The sequence below is a fragment of the Melospiza georgiana genome, chromosome Z (assembly GCF_028018845.1).
Source record: "Melospiza georgiana isolate bMelGeo1 chromosome Z, bMelGeo1.pri, whole genome shotgun sequence".
NCBI classification, from domain to species: Eukaryota; Metazoa; Chordata; class Aves; order Passeriformes; family Passerellidae; genus Melospiza; species Melospiza georgiana.
The window spans coordinates 574398-593438 of NC_080465.1; the positions used below are offsets into that span (position 1 = coordinate 574398).

Sequence of the window (19041 nt, forward strand, 5' to 3'; positions counted from 1 at the left end):
GAAACCCTCAAGCAGAGGATTATGCAGTGCCACCGATTCCAGAGCACCACTGCATGCTCCGGTGGCAGCAGCAGATGCACAGACCAAGCTGTTCCCTCTCCTCCCCGGCTGGCCACGAGCCCAGGGCAGGCACTGCTGGCCTCTCACCGTGCCCAGAGCAGCAGCTCCCCGTGGCACCTCCAGCATGGCAAGCGCTCCCCACATCCCAGCATGGCAGCGCTGCATGGCAAGCGTTCCCCACGCCCCGTGTCCCAGCATGGCCAGTGTTCCCCACGCAGGGCCAGCCCTCCCCACAGCCCACAGCGTGCCCTGCTCTCAAATAACACCATCGCCACACTGGCTTGGCTGCTGCTCTTTAATGGCTCTTTAGGGCTCTTTAAGGGCTCCTGGCAGCGCGGGCAGGGGGCACAGGCTGGAGCAGGCTCCGTCCGTCGGGCTCCGTCCGTCGGGCACCGTCCCCGGGCTCTGCCCGTCAGAAGGTCAGCTCGCTGGGCATGGGCTCCCCGTGCAGCCCGGCCAGCAGGTTCCTGGCTGCCAGCACGGCCATGGTGCCGCGCGTGGCGTAGGTGGCACTGCCGATGTGCGGCAGGATCACTGCGGGACACACGGCAGGGACGCGGCTCAGACTGCGCCTCCCACCCCTCACCCCTCAGCCCTCGCTCACCCCGGCCCCAGCAGCCCTGCCAGGGCTCCCACAGGCACAGCATGTGCAACAGCACTGCTAAAACAATGTACTCCACAGATACACGTGTAGGAATTGTGCCCTGCCTGCTCTTGTTTCAGAGCTCTCAAGCCTCCAAGTCCTGCAAATATTTCCAGAAAGTCTCAGCTCTTACCACTCCTCACTCACAGTTTACTTTGAGAAATAATGCAAACTAATAAAAAATTAGTTTTAGCACAAAATAAAACAGCAGCTATAAGTTTGTACTTCAGAAAGAGACAGTCATGAGCAGCTCCAAATTTTCATGGATGTCCCTATGGGGTTTTTTTGGAACGTACTTTTCCTACCCCAGAAACCCTCTCCCCACAGAGGGAGGACAGCCTGTGACACAGTGGCCAAGCAAGCTCCTTCCTACCATCCTTCCTCAGCTGCATCATCCTCCTCCAGAGAGGACAGGTCTCACTCCTTGCCTGCACCTGCCCCACGCCCCACACCCCATACCCCATGTCCCACATCCCATATCCCATGTCCTATACCCCATGCCCCGTGTCCCATGGGCCCTGTCCCACCCTCCCCGTGCCTCAAGCACGCAGGTACCAGGCTGCCCACGCAGCCCAGCAGCACTCCCAGCACCAGGACTCCTCCAGGCAAACCCACTTTCTGCCAGAGGGGAATTTTCCACCCCAGTTTGTGCCCCGGAGCCCACAGAACGCCCGAGCTGGGCAGGGCTGAGCTGGGAGCTGGTTTCTCTTCCATGCCCTGCCGGTGCCGGGGGTCCCTGTCAGGCGGAGGGGCCGCCGGCCCCGGCACGCTCACCGCAGTTGGGCAGGGACAGCAGCGGGTGGTCAGTGGGCAGCGGCTCCGGCGTGGTCACGTCCAGCCCCGCGGCCGCAATCTGCCCCTGGGCCAGCGCCTCGTACAGATCCTCCTGGTTCACCACAGCCCCCCTGCGCGGGCAGGGACAGCCTGGTCACTGCTCGGGGCACAGGGGCACGGAGCTCTGACCCTCTCTGTGTGCCTCAGTGCCCCAGCAGTGCCTTGCACAGATCCTCCTGGCCCCCCTCCGTGTGCCACAGCCCACGCCCCAGGGACAGCCTGGTCACTGCTCAGGGCACAGGGACAGGGGTGCAGGAGTGCCTGAGCAGAGCTCGGACCCTCTCTGTGTGCCTGAGCATCCCAGCAGTGCCAAGCTGCCCTGCTCCAGCTGCCCACACTGGCGGGACAGCCGGGTGCTCCTGGATTATTTATCTTGTACTTGGCTCACTCCCAAGGGGCCTTGGCAAAGGCTCCCCACAGCTGCAGCCGCGAAGGCTGCGTTGCTGCCTGCACTCAGAGCTCCGCAGATCCCCCGCGCTCTCAGACCCGTGCAAGGGCCAGGTCTGCCTTCCCCAGGCTCGGCTCAGGGCCGGCAGTACCTGCTGGTGTTGACAAACACAGAAGTCTTCTTCATCCTGCCGAAGAAGTCCTTGTTGCACATGCCCTGGGTGGCCGGGGTCAGCGCACAGGTGACCACCACGAAGTCGGACTCCTCGGCCAGCGTGGCGAGCGGGACTGGGCAGGAACAGGGACACGGCCCGCTGCAGCCAGCCCTGCCCTGGCAGAGCTGCAGGGCCGCGGCAGCCCCGGCAGCACCCGGGAACCCGGCCCGGCAGAGCCCCCGCCTGCCAGCAGCAGCTGCTGTCACCTCCTGCTCCCGCTCTCTGTGCCCAAGGGAGCTGACAGAAACGCAGGGACACGGGGCACAGCAGCAGGAGCAGCTCAGCCCCCGCAGAGCCCCGGGGCACCCCTGGCTGTCCCCTGGCTCAGGGCAGGCCGGCTCCCCTGTCCCCGCACCGTGGGCACGGCTGGCGTGTGGCAGCCCCGCACCCCGGAGCCCCCAGGAGCCCCCAGACCCCCCGGCTGCCGCCCGGCAGGTGACAGACCCCGAGCGCCCCCGGAGCCCCCCGGCCCTGCCCCGGGGCTGCCCTTACCAAACTCAGCCCCAAACTCGGCCGCGCTCTCGGGCTTGGGGCCGCTGCCGGTGTACAGGAACCTGCTGACCCCAAAGGGCTTCAGGCGCCGCGCAACCGCCTGTCCTGCAGCGAGACAGAGCGAAACTCTCCAGAGCAGAAACCCATTCTGACTGAGGGGAAATGTGCATCTCTGTGGCTGTGGCTGGAAAACACAGCTGTGCAGCCTGACTGCAAAGGCCCAGGCTCAGGGAAACTGCTTCAGTGAAGGACAGAGAGAAGGGGGGAGACAGAGGGTGATAGAGAGAGACAGAGACTGCTGTGAGAGCAGGCCAGCCTGACCTAGGAATTCTTCCTGATAAAGAAGAACCAGCAGCGAATGTCACTGAAATTTGTAAAATGACTATGCATGAACCTATTGTGAAACTGTATGCAGATGTATTTGAGAGGGAGATAAAAAGGGACCTGAGTTCTCAGAGGTACGCGTGTCTTTTAAGGAGAGCAATCTCCACATGCGTCCAGCGCTGTAATAAACACACCAGTTTTACAACTTTCACAAAGTTGTGGAGTTTTGATTATCTGCACCAAACACTGGAGTGAGGGAGGAAGGGCTGGGCTGCCGAGGCCCCACAGCCCCTCGGGGCCCGCAGCCAGAGCCCCAGCAGGGCTGCAGCACTGGGCTCACCCTGCCTGGCCACAGGCTGGGCACGGACATGTCCTGCTCTGCACAGGGGACACCGAGCCCGTGGCTGCCCTGGCAGCAGGGACAGGAGGGGCTGCCCGTGGCAAAGTCCACAGCTGGATGGTGCCAAGTGTCCCGCGGACTTTGCCACTGCGTTTGTGCAACGGAGGGCAGGAGGGGGCAGAGGCTGCTGCGGGAGCACAGCAACAGCTGGAGCTTTAGGGCTGGGGCTGGTGAGGCAGCAGAGCTGCTGGGAGGCCCTGCAGGCTCCCCTCGCCGTGCTCACAGGGTTCAATCAGCTGAGCAGCAGGCCACAGAGACCCAGAACAGCGTGGGCTGGAAAAGCCTGCAAAGACCATCTCATTCCAGCCCTCCCAGCTCCAGCAGGGGCACTTCCAGCAGCCCGGGCTGAGGGTGAGGCCCCAAGCCCACCCTGCCACGCAGGGCTTGGCCTTACCTATTCTGCCCAGCCCGATGATGCCCACGGTGCTGTCGGACAGGCCGTGCCCACACATCCACAGGGGCTTCCAGGTGGTCCAGCCGCCGCTGGCAGGGACAGGGACAGGGACAGGGACGGTCAGAGCCCAGCCCAGGCGCTCGGGGTGAGCTGCACCAAGCCCTGCAGCCCCATGTCACAGCCCCTGGTCACAGCCCATTGTCACAGCCCCATGTCACAGCCCATTGTCACAGCCCATTGTCACAGCCCCTGGTCACAGCCCATTGTCACAGCCCATTGTCTCAGCCCCCTCGCTCCTGGCTCACCTGCGGACCTGCTGGGCAGCCTCGGGCAGGCGGCGGCAGGCCGACAGCAGCAGCGCCACCGACAGCTCGGCCGTGGCGTCGGTCAGCACGTCCGGGGTGTATCCCACGCGGATGCCCCTGCAGCAGAGTGGGCTCTGGGGGCTGCCAGGGCAGCTGCAGCCAGCTCTGGGTGCTGCCTGCCAGCCCAGGGAGCCAGGGAGCCCTGTGCCTGTCCCACTGGGAGCCAGCGCTGTGCCCGTGCCAGTGCCCAGGGAGCTAGCACCGCATCTGTGCCAGTGCCAGGGACAGCCCCGTACCCATCCCAGTGCCCAGGGACAGCCCTGTATGCATCCCAGTGCCCAGGGACAGCCCTGTGCCTGTGCCAGGGACAGCTCTGTGCCTGTGCCAGTGCCCAGGGACAGCCCCGTACCCATACCAGTGCCCAGGGACAGCCCTGTGCCTGTGCCAGTGCCCAGGGACAGCCCCATACCCATCCCAGTGCCAGGGACAGCCCTGTGCCTGTGCCAGTGCCAGGGACAGCTCTGTGCCTGTGCCAGTGCCCAGGGAGCTAGCACCGCATCTGTGCCAGTGCCCAGGGACAGCCCCGTACCCATACCAGTGCCCAGGGACAGCCCTGTGCGCATCCCAGTGCCCAGGGACAGCCCCGTACCCATCCCAGTGCCCAGGGACAGCCCTGCGGCTCTCAGCCATCCTGAACGCCCCACCCAAAGGCTCCCGCAGCCCTGGCGTGGCTGGGTGACCCCAGCAGGACAGGTGGGTGACCGCAGCCAGGAGAAGGGTGCAGGGGGTGACCGCAGCCAGGAGAAGGGTGCAGGGGGTGACCCCAGCCAGGACAGGGGTGCAGGGGGTGACCCCAGCCGTGCAGGTGGGTGACCCCAGCCAGGAGAAGGGTGCAGGGGGTGACCCCAGGCAGGACAGGGGTGCAGGGGGTGACCCCAGCCGTGCAGGGGGCGACCCCAGGCAGGAGAAGGGTGCAGCCCACCCACCGAGAGGGAGCAGCGGGCTGTGGGCGTGCCGGGGAGGGGGTCCCGAGCCGGGGCAGGGGCTGCAGAGGCAGGGAGGGCAGGGTCGGGGCCGGAGCAGGGCAGGAGAGGGGCAGCGTTACCGTTTCTTGATCTCGTCCAGGGCCAGGTGGTCGAAGCCCACGGACAGGGTGCTGATGACCTTCAGGCCGGGCCCTGCAAGACACGAGGGCGCTGCCGCGGCTGCCCGGGCCGGGGGGGCCGGGGGGGCCGGGGAGCGGGGTCAGCACGCACCGGCCGCGTCCAGCACCTCGCGGTCGATGCGGTCCGAGAGCAGGCACAGCAGCCCGTGCGCGCCCGCCACGCCCGCCAGCAGCTCGGCCCGCGGCACCGGCTCGTCCGAGTCCCACTGCTGCACGCGGCACCTGCGGGACAACGGTCACACACCGGCACCGGCATCGGCACCGGCACCGGTACCGGGACACACCGGGACACCCGGCACCGGGACCCGCACCAGCACCGGGACACCCGGCACCGGCACACCCGGCACCGGCACCGGGACACCCGGCACCGGGACACACCGGGACACACCGGGACACCCGGCACCCGGACACCCGGCACCGGGACACCCGGCACCGACACCGGGACACCCGGCACCGGCTCGTCCGAGTCCCACTGCTGCACGCGGCACCTGCGGGACAGCGGTCACACACCGGCACCGGACACCCGGCACCGGGACACACCGGGACACCCGGCACCGGGACACACCGGCACCGGGACACACCGGCACCGGGACACCTGGCACCGACACCGGGACACCCGGCACCGGGACACACCGGCACCGGGACACACCGGCACCGGGACACCCGGCACCGACACCGGGACACCCGGCACCGGGACACACCGGCACCGGGACACACCGGCACCGGCTCGTCCGAGTCCTACTGCTGCACGCGGCACCTGCGGGACAACGGTCACACACCGGCACCGGCACCGGCACCGGGACCCGCACCGGCACCCGCACCGGGCCCGGGCCCCGCCGCGCCCCGCGCTCACCCGCTGGCCTGGGACAGCAGCCGCAGCCCCTCGGCCGGGATCCGCCGCGTCACGAACACCGACATGGCCATGGCCGCCGCCGCCCGCCCCGCCAGGGTCACCGAGCCGCCGGGACAGCAACGAGAAGAGCGGGAGAGCCGGGCACGCGGGAACGGCCCCGAGCACACCGGAACAGCCCCGGGCGCACGGGAACTGCTCGGGAACAGCGGAACAGCCCCGGCCGCTCCCGCCGGAACCGCCCGCCCGCCGCTCCGGGGCCGCCCCGCCCCGCGCCCGCCTCCCGCGGGGCCGCCCCTGCGCGCCGGGCCGGCCGGTGTGACCGCGGGCAGCTGTGACCGTCCAGGGGCAGGTGTGACCGTGGGCAGGTGTGACCATCCAGGGGCAGGTGTGACCATGCATGGGCAGGTGTAACCATGGGCAGGTGTGTCCGTGGGCAGGTGTGACCGTCCAGGGGCAGGTGTGACCGTGGGCAGGTGTGTCCATGCATGGGCAGGTGTAACCATGGGCAGGTGTGTCCGTGGGCAGCTGTGACCGTCCAGGGGCAGGTGTGACCATGGCCAGGTGTGACCGTGGCCAGGTGTGTCCATCCATGGGCAGGTGTGACCTTGGACAGGTGTGACCATGGGCAGGTGTGTCCATCCATGGGCAGGTGTGACCTGCACACACTGCCCTCCACTTGCGACTGTCAGTGACAATCCCAACACACACACACACACACACACACACACACACACACACACATGAACACACACCTGGGCCTGACAGGCCAAGGAACAAAACACCATCACCGGGTGAACAATCTCCACATTGCGTTCTGCTGTGGCACAAGCACAGGCACTGCAAATGAGATAAGATTTGTTTTTCCTTTCTCTGAGGTTCAGACAATGTGAAACCCGGAAATATTCTTGGGAAGGATTGTGCCTCGCTTTTCTCTGTGAGGAGAGGTGTGGCCACAGGTGCCCAGGTGTCAGGAGCCAGGACATCCCTCTGTCTGTCCCGAGCAGCCCAGACCCTGCCAGGGGGCTCAGAGCCCTGGCACTCACAGAGCCCAAAATGCCCCTGTGGGTTTGATTATGACCCGTGGAGCAAGTTACCAACCTCAGATGAAGATCTGCAAGCCACAACAAATTAAGTAGAATGATAGTGAATTTATCACAGGGTGAAAAAGTAGATTTTGAGTTTTTTACAATGGGGATTCAGGGGCAAGATGGAGGAATCTGGGCGTGTCCAGCCTTTCTCCTTCTTCTTCTTGGCCTCCATCTTCTGGGTGATGTTGGCACTTTGGGATTGGTTTAGAGTAGGAGCTCACTGTCTAACACAGGTGATGGGTATTGGGCAGTAACTGTAAATATTGCACACGTAGTTTTTAGTATAAAAAGGTAACACTGCCCTGGGGCAGGCAGAGTGCCTCTGACTGTCCTGCTGGAGAGACCTGGGCAGGGCAGGAGAAAGGATTTTATAGACAAGGAACAATTAACAACCTTGAGACCAGGAAATGAAGAGCTCGGACTGCTTCTTCAAGTGCTGGGCTGGGAACAGAGACTTTCTAACATTTCTCAAAGTCACTGTGAGCAGCAGAGACCCCGAGAGCCAGGGGCACAGTGATTCAGCAGCTGGCAGAGCTGTGCTGTCTCTTGGAACGAGCAGAGGCAGACAGGGACACACGACACAGTTGTGGGCAGGGGGAAGGTGCAGTTTGAGGTGCAGGCACCAGAATGTGGCTCCATGTGGGATTTCCCTTATCATGATGTGCCATCAGCACAGCTGTCAGATTATGCCCGCAGAATTGGTTTTATTTTTTAATAATTGCTTGAAAGTTAGTGCTGCTGAGCTGGGTGTCACTGGAGCTGACACCTTATCTGCCCCCTGATCAGTCAGGATTAGTGCCAGGAGCACCTGCTCTCCAGGGTGACACCTCCAGGCTCACCCTGCTGGACTTCTCCGTGGTGGAGGCACCCCCAGACCCCCCAGCAGCCTCCAGCTCTGGGCCAGGGGCACAGAGAGACAGAGACCCCCAGAGAGGGTTCATTTACACAACACAGTGCACAGTTGTGGCCACAATCTGGTTTTTATCCGTTATAAGCACCTGTAAATTGTCTCCTTTACCACGTGTGGAGTCCCCCAGCCCTCCCTGGTCCCTGCTGAGGGCAGATCATGGTGCTGACCCCCTCTCAGGGTCACCCTGGATCTGGATAACCATCCCTTGTTTCCTGTTGGGGAAGATGAGACAGGAAAGCCTTACAAATAAGATTGAAATGAAAGCAAGCTTTGAGATCCCTCAGTTACTGAACAACTGGAAAACAATGGTGTGGCCAGCTGAAGGTGATCCCCTTTTGATGGAACAACACCCTCTGCTTGCAGACAGCTCCAAGGCTCAGAGCAGACTCTACAGCTTGGCAGAAGGGGCCCAAAGAGGAGTTTGTAGGGTTTAACATGTAACACAGGATGGTAATGTAATGATTCTTATAGGCTGTATGGAAATGCTGTAGGATTTGTATGTTGTACTAGATTGGTTAGTGAGAATCAGAATATTCAACACAGAAGAAAATTTGTGGTATTGTAATAGGAACCTCGCTCTCTTACCCCTTTTACTCTCTCACCCTCTCATCCTCTCTGCCCCTCTCTTCTCTCCTTACTGCTCTGAGCTGTTGTGGTGTGCTGTGTTAGTTTGTCCAGCTGCTCCCCCATTTTGTATTGTGGTTCTGCCCTCAGTTGTTTTTCCCGCCTAAACAATGTCAGTTATTCAGTTGTCATGGTTACTCCCGCCTTAGGTTCTGTCAATCCACTGGTTTCGTGAGGTAACTCCCAGTTCCCCTCCCCTTGTTTCCTTATATGGGCGCATACTCCTTCCTCCCCGGGCCCTGCCAGTCACTCCCTGCTCCACCTATTTTTCCAGAATGTTCTTCCCTTTGGGAGCTATGATTGGCTGTGGGACCGGGGCCCCTCCTTTGTTATGTATCCATTGGTTTTCCCTTAATGTCTGTTAACCTAAGTTCGCTCCCACACCTTCCTGGATTGGTTCTGTTGGAAACCCCTCCTCTGCATTCCTCCCCCTTTATAACTCCCTGACACTTGTGTATTGGTGACATTCTCTGGCTGGCTTCTCCCGGGGTGGCTCCTGGCCGCAGTAAACCTGACTGCCCCCAGAGAGTGTCCGTCTCTCGGTCTCGTCATTTCTCGCAGCCTGGTAACCTACTCACTGTGATTTCATCCCCACGGACACAGCCCGAAGCCTTCTGCCGCCGAGGGGTGCCCGTAGGAGCAGTCCTGGGGCCCTGCCACCGGGATTGGCTCCCCACCTACGCAGCAGCCAGCTGGTCACCGTGCTGGCCGGACGGACAACATTCCAAGGCCGCTGACCGCTGCTCTGAGCTGTGTTTGGCAGCTCCCAGCAGGGCCCTGCACCCAGGCCCTTTGCAATAAACCCCAAATTCCTGACCTGCTACAGAGATCTCTCATCTCCTTCCATCCCCACCATCCCACCCCCGGACAGTCCTGCAGGTTCCCATTTTGGGGCTTTCTGGGTAAAACCCACACACATGTGTAAATGCCTGGTTCTGTCTGCACCTCGTGGTTTGTTGCAGGCAGAGCTGACTGTCCCAGCTCTGGGAAACTGAAAACCTTTCCAAGAGGGCTGGAAGAAGGAGAGGAATGGGTGGTGGGACACTGCCACAGCTCTCTGCCCCCCACGTGTGGCTGCCATCCTCCACACTCCCATCCATCCATACATCATCCATCCATCCATCCATCCATCCATCCATCCATCCATCCATCCATCCATCCATCCATCCATCCATCCCTCCTGCTGCCAAGAGGGAAGGACGTGGGCAGAGCTGGGAATGCCACCCTCTGTATATATATCTGTGTATGCTATACAGATATAAATACTGTCAGTGTGCTTTTGCTTTGTGTGATTGGTCACAAAACTCATAAAGTGAGGTGTGACATTGAGTTCTGTGTCTGCTGCCTGGGATGTGAGCTGCTGGCACCTTCCATTGCCATAGCCATGGAGTGAGAGTGATGCTGGAGAATCAAACAGCTCAAGGCAGTTCCACAGCAGCCCTGTCCCGTTTGTGGTCTGTGATATCAGTGATCACTCTCTGGTAGCAGCAATGGCTGGGGGGAACTGCCCTGCATCACGGGAGGAACTGTGACACGTTTATTGGTAATTGTTGATCCACAAGCATGGCTGGTTGTGCTGGCCTGCCAGAAACAGTTCTGGAGGATTGAAACCTGGACTGAGCAGGACAGACTGGCGGCCGTGGTGGTGAGGAGGAAGGCAGTGTGCTCTGGGCATCCCAGCTGTCTGGGGAGTGCCCAATTCCACTGGAAATGAGCGTGGGTGTGCTGTGAGAAGCATGTCCCATGAATGAGGCATGGGGCATGGGGTATGGGACACAGGACAGGTGCAGGGCCAGGACTTAGACCTGTCTTCTCTGAAGGAGGATGATGCAGCTGATGAAGATGGCTGGGACCCAGAGGGCATGGGTCCAGGGGCAGCTCACTGCTCTCCAAGAGCCCTCAGGGCTCACTCTGGGGATGCTGCTGTTGGTGGGGCTGCTGTGACTCTGCAGGATGGTGGCCAAGCATCTGAGAGGTGCCCAGCGATGACAGGGACTGAGCAGGTGTGTCAGACTCCCCAGGGGCACAAGCACACACGAGCTGCTAAATCAGCTGCCACGGGGACTGGAGCACTGGCCTCGGGTGTCCATCCCACAACTCCCGTGAGAGAAACACCTCCTGCACCTGAGACATCCTCCTGTGAAAAATGCATGCATTTTATGATTGGCTTTTCGCAAATATTAAAATGAGTATTATATGTGTTGTGTTAGAAAGTAATGCTGTATTAATTCTCTTAAGTACTGAGTTAAGGTTACAAAAAATGTTAAAATAGAAACTATGCTGTGTAGGGTACTTTTTCTAAAGAAAGGGCTTGCAGTGAGACAGCAGCCACAGGACACCTGAATCTTTCAGAGAAAGAGAATTTATTGCCCTCTTATCAAAAGAAATTAACTTCTTCCTGCCTCAGAGGTGCTGTCAGGATTCAGAGGAAGCAGCTGACACTGCCCAGACAGAATCCTGTGTTTGAATGGGATTTATGCATCGTGGATGAGGTGTATGAATATGCAACAGGTTGTTGCTTTTAAGGGTTAATGCTCTGTTAACGTGGGTCCTTTTTCGGGCTTATTTTGCCCAGCAAGTGGTACCTGGACATCCGTAACTCTTTGTATTTGTTGTCTCACATTGTCCTAATTCAAATTGTCCAAATTATTATTACTGTAATTGTATTACTATATTTATAACCATTTTATTACTATTAAACTTTTAAAATTTTATAAACAAGTGATTGGCATCTTTCACACTCCCGTGAGGGATTCAGAGAGCAGCAGTGACCACGGATCATGGATTTCACAGGTGCTGTGTAAATACTATCTCATCAACAAAAGTAATACAAAGAACTCTACAGGGGACAAAATCATTACCAAGGAGAGGTTTTTATGATCCCTTGTGCAGTCACAGTTTTTTCCTGTACAGGTGAAGCCAGGCAGACACAGCCACACGGAATGCAGGGTTTATTTCCAGGTGCTTTGGGCAGACAGCCCCAGGCCTCCAGGCCAGATCCCCCGAGCAAAGCTCAGCTCTGAGCAGTCCAGCAGCAGCTCTCCAGGCCGTGGGGTGGAGAGGGCGGCTCAGGCCCCAGGTGCTCACTCATGCTATCCCCAGGAATTTATTGCTGTGTTCAGGAAGACTCAGAAGGCTGCGAGGCAGCTGCGGGCTCCAGGCTCACCCCACTGACCGCGGGATTGAAAGCTGCCGCTGCCAGAAATGCTCCTTCAGAACTTCTTCACAAAGAAAGAAAACAGAACCGATATTCTACACTGAAATCTTTATAAAGACACTTCAAGAGTCCAGTCAAGTGTTTATCTGCTCGTATTAGTTGCTAGGTAGTCTCACTGCGCAAAAAGATGCTTTATTCCAAAACATTGCAACAATTAAAAAATGTGGATGTGCTACAGGAAACACAAAGTGAGAAAAAAAGCCTTGTTCTTGAAATGCAAAACACTAGAAATGCAATGAAGACGAAACAGTGTTACTTAAAAAAGCAACAGAAGAAAATATTAAAGTACAAAATACTGCATTTTATTGATGTTTGGGAGAGCGTTTATGCAGCTCACTGCTGTTAGTCCCCAGTACTGAAATTCAAAACAAAACACAGCATATCCCACTGCTTCAAAAAAGTGTTATTTTAATGCTTAAAAAAATCAGAGATATGACCATTAAGTAAATCCTATAACAAAATATTAACATTTTAAAGGAATTAACCCACCCAGCTCCTATGTTTCTGCACTCCTCAGATGGCCAAGGTGCAAACAACACCTGCTGACAGGGCAGGTGCAGGGAATCCTCATTCTCACCTGAGCACAAGGACACGCTGCAGCCCTGACCCAGCCCCTCTCAGCTGAGCTGCATTCAGCACCAGCAGAAAGGCTCTGGAAGCTTATTTTAAAACTCCACAATGCTGAGCACAGTGCGTGTGCACCTTTGACAAGGAAAAAAGGAGACTGCAGGCAGCGTTAAGTGATGGTGGCACCAAAGAAGAGGAAATTAAAAAGAGATTTACATGATTTATGTAGAAAAAGATAAACTTCTACTGCGTGTGTACAGTGCCATTTAAAAAAAAAATAAATTTCCATTAGCTTTTTTTAAAATGTAAGGGGAAAAGTACTTTTATGACACTATCTGAAGTGGATTTGAGGAGGACGCTTCACAGAATGTGAGCCAGCCGTGCCCTGGCAGCCAGGAGGGCCAGCCACATCCTGGGGGCGTCAGCAGCAGGGGCAGGGAGGGATTGTCCTCTCCTCTCCTGCTCTGCTCTGGGGCCCTTTTGAGCACCATCACACCAAAGACACGAAGCTGTCAGAGGCTGCCCAGAGGAGGCCAGGGGGCTGGCCAGGGGGCTGGAGAGGAAGCTGCACGAGGAGCAGCTGAGGGCACTTGGTTTGCTCAGCCTGGAGGAGAGGACGCTGAGGGCAGACCTTGCCAGGGCCCTCATCATCCTCCTGAGGAGCAGCAGAAGGGCAGGCACAGAGCTCCTCCCTCTCGTGACCAGGGACAGGACGTGAGAAAATGGCTGAGGGTGAAGCAGGGAGGTCTAGGTTGGCTGTCAGGAAAGGTTTGTCACCCAGAGGGTGGTCTGGCACTGAACAAGATCCCCAGGAACAGGGTCACAACCCCAAAGCTGCCTGAGGCGAAGAAGTGTCAGGCACAAATGGGATGGCTGGGGTATCCCCTGCAAGGCCAGGAGCTGGACACAGTGAGAGCTCCCTTCCAGCTGAGCATACTCTGTGATTCTGTGCAATGTGGCAGAGGAGGACTCCTCCTGGCCCAGCAGCCATTTGCTCCAAGGACAGACCCACAGCTGCCAAGGGAAGTCACTCAGGGCGCGGAGCAGGAAATTAAAGCCTGGAGATAAGAGCAAAAGACAACATGCCCACGCCATAACGGGGACCAGAAGGGCTGTGGGCATCTGGGAACAGCGAGGTGCTGCCTTAGGTGGCCAAAAAAGCCACCAATAAATTCCCTCTCCTTCAAAACAACAGACAAAGACAAACTCTGCTCAAACTTCTGCGTATATAGAATTGTAACATAGGAGATACAAACTGGTTAAAATACTGCTAGGAATAGCACAAACAAGAGACAGTACTTCACTTACCACTTAATACTCGCTTCTACAAAAAAAAAAAACAGCCAAATATCCAGACCTTGCTGTGTTAAGTTATATGTACACCTGCCAGTCCAAAAGTTACTTGTCTGTGATTTAATTTAAGCACCTTGATTACACAGTGTCCTTTACTACAAAACAGCCAAACATACATTCATAATCCTAGAACTATCGTCATAATTAGCGTATTTTAAAGCATTATGTCAGACAGGTGCACCCTAAGCCGTTTCTCTCTTTTAAAGGTAAGGGGTCTGCACCACCATCCTCACGTAATGCAGCAACTCATGTTACAGTAATCATTTAAATGCTTTCACTGTTACAAAATGCTTTAGAGAGAAGGAAAAAAAAAACCGAAAGAGAAAAGAAACGCGCACGTCAGTTTGTCAGTTTGCTCTTTTCAGACCGTGCTATGTCAGGAGACCCCGTGCTGTCGCCCCTCTGCCCTGCAAAGGGGCTGGTGGCCGGGGGGTCCCGTGCCCATCCCCATCCCCGCCGCGGGGTCGCATCCCCATCCCGCCGCGCGGCTCCCGGCGGCGGCACCCGCGAGGTAGGTACCGGATATCCCCAAAGGCAGAGCCGAGCCGTGCCGAGCCGGGCCGGGCGCGCCGCTGTGTGTCCCCGCCGGCCGCCGGGCTGCTCCGCTCACAGCAAGCTGCTGGGCAGGTTGCTGCTCTGCCACCTCAGGCAGGTGGTCTTAGAGTGTTTGTACAGGTGGCTGGACTGGCTGAAGCGCTTGCCGCACTTGAGGCAGGCGTAGGGCTTCTCCCCCGTGTGCACGCGGATGTGCTTCTTGCAGTCCGTCAGCGTCAGGAAGGTCTTGCAGCAGATCTTGCAGGCGTACTTGCGCGCGCCCTCCACCACCAGCACGTTGTGCTCCGACAGAGCCTTCTTGCACTTGGACAGCACGTCGGCCGAGGCGCGCGTCAGCTGCGGCGGGCCCGGCTGCGACAGGTGCCCGCCCTCGAAGGACGCGCCGCCGTTGAGCATCAGCTGCGAGCCCGACGAGCTCTCCTGCAGCTGCGAGCCCCGCACCGAGGTCACCACGGGCATCTTGGGGGCGATGCGCCGGTAGCCAGGAAAGCCGCCCGCCCCGCCTCGCACGGAGCCCATCATGGCCCGCGACAGCGAGTGCAGGCCCAGCCCCGAGCGGGGGAAATCCATGCCGAACTGCTCCGCTGCTCGGTAGCCGGAGCTCTGCACGCACGGCAGGCCCATCACATCCTGCATGGGCCTCACAAAGTGGGAGTCCGCGGGCTCGCTGAACGGGTTCTCCACGTGCGAGACGGCGGCGGAGGAGTGGCCGCCGGCGGGCCCCGACTCCGGGCTCATCAGGTACGGGGCATCGCTGTCCATCCTGCAGTCGCTGGTGGTGTTGGGAATGTTGTCATCGCTGTTCTGGCTGGTGCCAAAGCCACCTCCCCTGCTTTTGTTCAAAAAATTCGAAATGCTGAAAGAGGACTTGTGTTCCAGGTTGTTGGACACCTCCATGATGTGGATGTCTCCCACCCGGTCGGTGCTGGACTGGGGGTCTGAGAAGCTGCGGTCGCTGCTCTCGGGACTCAGCTCGATCTTCTCTGCACTCACCACCCCTCCTTCCACCTCCACAGACTCGCTGCCCTCCGCCTGGGAGGTGACATCGCTCACCTCGTCCTGGGGCTCCGGGGAGCTCAGGGGCTCCGACTTCACCACCACCCTCATGTGCTCCTTCTCATTCAGGCTGACCTCCGGGTTTTCGCACGGGAAGTTGCTCTTCTCAGCGGCAGCCTCCTGGTCGAAGCTGGTTTCCACCTGCGTGGCCTGGGACGCCATGGACATCTGGGAGATGTTCCCCCCGCCGTTGTCTGACTGGCTGGGCACTTGGGCGTCCTCCTGAGCGCCGAAGGACTGGTCGAACATGATGGCGTTGTCCTCCTGGTTATCGGCCGTGGCGTCGGCCTTGGAGTTGTCCACCATCTTGAGGGAGTCGGGCGAGAAGAAGTCCTCGCGGGAGTGCACGACGGGCGGCCCGCTCTCGGGGGCGCCGTCCGCGCCGGGCTCGTCCAGGGCGGGCCGCGCGCGCTGCCGGGCGCGCTCCTCCGAGGACTGCTTGCGCTTGTGCAGGCGGCGCATGGGGAAGGCGGCGCGCTGCTCCAGCCCGCCGCGCAGCGCCGCGCCCGCCGCGCCCGCCGGCTCCTCGGCGCCCTGCGCCGAGCCCAGCGCCGAGCTGACGATGCTGAGCCCCAGCTGCTGCAGCATGAAGGAGCGCTGCAGCCGCGCGCTCTGCTCCTGCGCGCGCTCGCTGGGCGGCGACAGCGGCAGCGTCCGCGTCGTCAGGTAGTGCTTGCAGGCCTTGACCACCGAGTTGAGGTGCAGGTGCGAGGCGGCCAGCAGCACGTCCATGACGTTGCTCTCGCCCAGCATCAGCGTGGAGGTGTACATCATGTCGATGAGCGCGGCGAAGGCCTCGGCCGTCACCACCTCGCTGTCCAGCTGGATCATGTTCATGCTCTGGTCGCCCTCGGCCACGGTGAAGAGCGCGCGGAAGTGCGTGCTGCAGGCGGCCAGCACCGAGCGGTGCGCCTTGAAGTGCCGGTTGCCCACCACGATGACGCAGTCACACAGCTGCCCGTGCAGCCGCTGGTAGTTGAGCTGCTGGAAGACCTGCTCAAAGTGCCCCGGGAAATCCATGGTCCTGCAAAACACAAGAGGAGAGCGGTGAGGGCTGAGCAGGGCGGTTGTATTGCGAATCAAAGGGGAAAGAGGATGATGCATCTGACTCCACCATCAGAAGGCTAAAGGATTACTTTGTGACACTGCACCATGTACACTGCATCTAAACTGAATCTGCCATGCACTCACACTTGCTTACAACTGCGCAGAACTGCCCTCACCTCCGATTCTCCCCTGACTGTCCCGTGACAGTCTGTCACAGACATCTTTTATGGAAAATCCTTTCCTTAGGATTTTCCCTCCTGAGAAGCTCAGAGGCCTCAGGAACAAAATGCAAACAATGGTTATCTGCTGCTGTGGAATGCAACAGGTGCATCTGTGATTGGGCTCATGGGGTTGTTTATAATTAATGGCCAATTACAGTCAGCTAGCTCGTACTCTGTCCAAGCCACAAGCCTTTGTTAACATTCCCTCTTTTTCTATTAGCTAACCTTCTGATGAAATCCTTCCTTCTATTCTTTTAGTGCAGTTTTAATGTCATATATATAATAAAATAATAAATCAAGCCTTCTGAAACGTGGAGTCAGGTCGTCTGGAGTCAGTCTCTTCCCTCATCCTGGGACCCCTGTGAACACCGTCACAACAGTCCAACACACACACACACACACACACGTCTTTGCCCTGACAGGCCAAGGGACCCAAACATCCTCACTTTGGCTAAACCATCTCCATGCTGCATTCTACTTTGGCACAACACGGGCACAGCAAGCGAGATAAGAATTGTGCTTTCCTTCTTCTCTGCTTGTCTCACAGCTCCTCTCTGTCCAGAGGGCATCTGAACACCCCAGCGCGGGGCAGCGGCCGTGCTGTGAGCAGAGGGAGGGCACTGGGAAGGCTGCAGGGTACCTCACCGTGGCCCCCCAGCTCTGCAGGGGCTGCAGCGAGGGTGGGACGAGACGTTGATGAGAGTGTGCAGGGACGGAGAAAGGGACTGGGTTCAAACTGAAAGGCAGCAGCACAGGGAGGGAGTGCTCCCTGGCAGGGTGGGCAGGCCCTGGCACAGGGTGGCCAGCTGCATCCCTGGCAGTGTCCCAGGCCACTGGACACCGGGGCTGGCAGCACCTGGGGCAGGGGAGGTGTCCCTGCCGTGGCAGAAGCTGGAACAAGACAAGGTGCCCTCCCAGCCCAAACTGCTGTATGATCCCGTGGCTGAGTCCTGGTCAGGCTGCAGTCAACCTGGCAACCAGCCTCTTTCACTTACTTCACAATCACTCTAGTCTCATTCACCCTCGCAGCCGCCCCAGAAAACAAACTGCTCAAACTCTAATTAACTCTTAATAGTTTATAAAAACATCGGTCCTGTGTCACCCTAGTTTTTTAAGATTTTCTAAGCCTTCTGATGTTCACATTCTTGTAGTGAACTTTCTCACACAGTTTCTGCAAACAACTCATTGTTTTGCATTCCTTTATGGAGGAGGAGAGAGTTGACGGACTGTTGGTTTGTCCAGTGTCATTGGAGAGGCGGCACTGTCACACTCCAATCCACTGCCACTTTTGGAAATCTCAGTGGATTCATTTCAACGCTACACGGCGGCCCTCGGCAATGTCCCCACTGTTCCTCGTGAGAAACAGCAAAGTGTGTTTGTGAGATGTGCGTGCCCAAGGCACACACACACACTCAAGTTCCCGTGCTCACGTTTGCTTTCCAGCAGCAACGCCACAGCACCGATGGGCACAGGACCATAAAGCAGCCAAAAAACGATCGCACGGCCAGAATCACACTTTTGAGGAGGGATCAAACGCAGGCCTGCTGATTCAGAAGGTCTGCGCACAGCCGCGGAGGGTTTGCTGCTTTTCCCTTCCTGCTCGTGCCCGTGTTTGCTGCCCGCCCTGCCCGGGACATGCCGGGGATCCCCCCGAGTGTCCTTGGATGGACTCAGAACACGGAGAGCATCACCGGGTGCCACCGGAACACTCAGCGCGGGGAACACGGAGTAACGCAGAGCGTCTGAGAAGCGCGGCCGGTAACCGGCGGTGGTACCGGTGTCTGCGGCTGACGGGCGCTCCTCCCCAGACTCTGCCTCGTTTTGCCCGGTTTATTCCCCTGAGCATCACCGGGAGGCACCTGCACGCAGCGCGCCATCGGCTCCGGGCACCGGGACACTCCGCTCTGCGCCGCGCACGGGACATGAAGGGGAGACCGGAGAGCCCCGGTCCCGCCCGACGCCGGGGTCACGGGTGTCCGCCTCAGCGCCGCCCCCCGCCCCGCTCACCTGCGGTGTCCGCGCGGGAAGGGCCGTGCGAGGCTGGGGTCAGGCTCGGGTCAGGCTCGGGCTAGGCCTGGCTCGGGCCTGGGACTGGGCTCGGCCCCGGCCCCGCTCCCGCCGCTGCGGCCCCGCCCGCCCCGCCCCGCCGCGCCGACACTGCGCGTCACTTCCGGCCGCTGCCGGCGCGGGCCCTGCTCGCAGCCAATCCGCGGCCTCGTTACTGCTACGCCCCGGCACAGCCTCACCTGGCCCAATCGGAGCTGAGCTTATTGCCATGACGGGAGGCGGCGGCGGAAGAGGCGGAGGAGCGGGGCCGGGGCCGGGAGCGGC

General features: G+C 59.2%; 2 protein-coding genes across 2 annotated transcripts; both read right to left on the minus strand.

The window, feature by feature from the left end:
- Positions 1-343: 343 nt before the first annotated feature.
- On the minus strand, positions 344-6308 carry GRHPR (glyoxylate and hydroxypyruvate reductase). The gene is made up of 9 exons (XM_058043886.1): positions 6073-6308; positions 5311-5441; positions 5160-5232; positions 4055-4171; positions 3750-3838; positions 2632-2736; positions 2077-2212; positions 1478-1608; positions 344-594 (listed from the first exon to the last, which is right to left on the minus strand). Exons 1-9 carry the CDS (start codon positions 6141-6143, stop codon positions 473-475), a joined length of 975 nt encoding a protein of 324 aa, XP_057899869.1. The 5' UTR covers positions 6144-6308; the 3' UTR covers positions 344-472.
- Positions 6309-12931: 6623 nt separating this feature from the next.
- ZBTB5 (zinc finger and BTB domain containing 5) lies at positions 12932-18815 on the minus strand. Its single transcript, XM_058043724.1, has 2 exons — positions 18718-18815; positions 12932-16466 (listed from the first exon to the last, which is right to left on the minus strand). Exon 2 carries the CDS (start codon positions 16460-16462, stop codon positions 14438-14440), a length of 2025 nt encoding a protein of 674 aa, XP_057899707.1. The 5' UTR covers positions 16463-16466; positions 18718-18815; the 3' UTR covers positions 12932-14437.
- Positions 18816-19041: the final 226 nt, after the last annotated feature.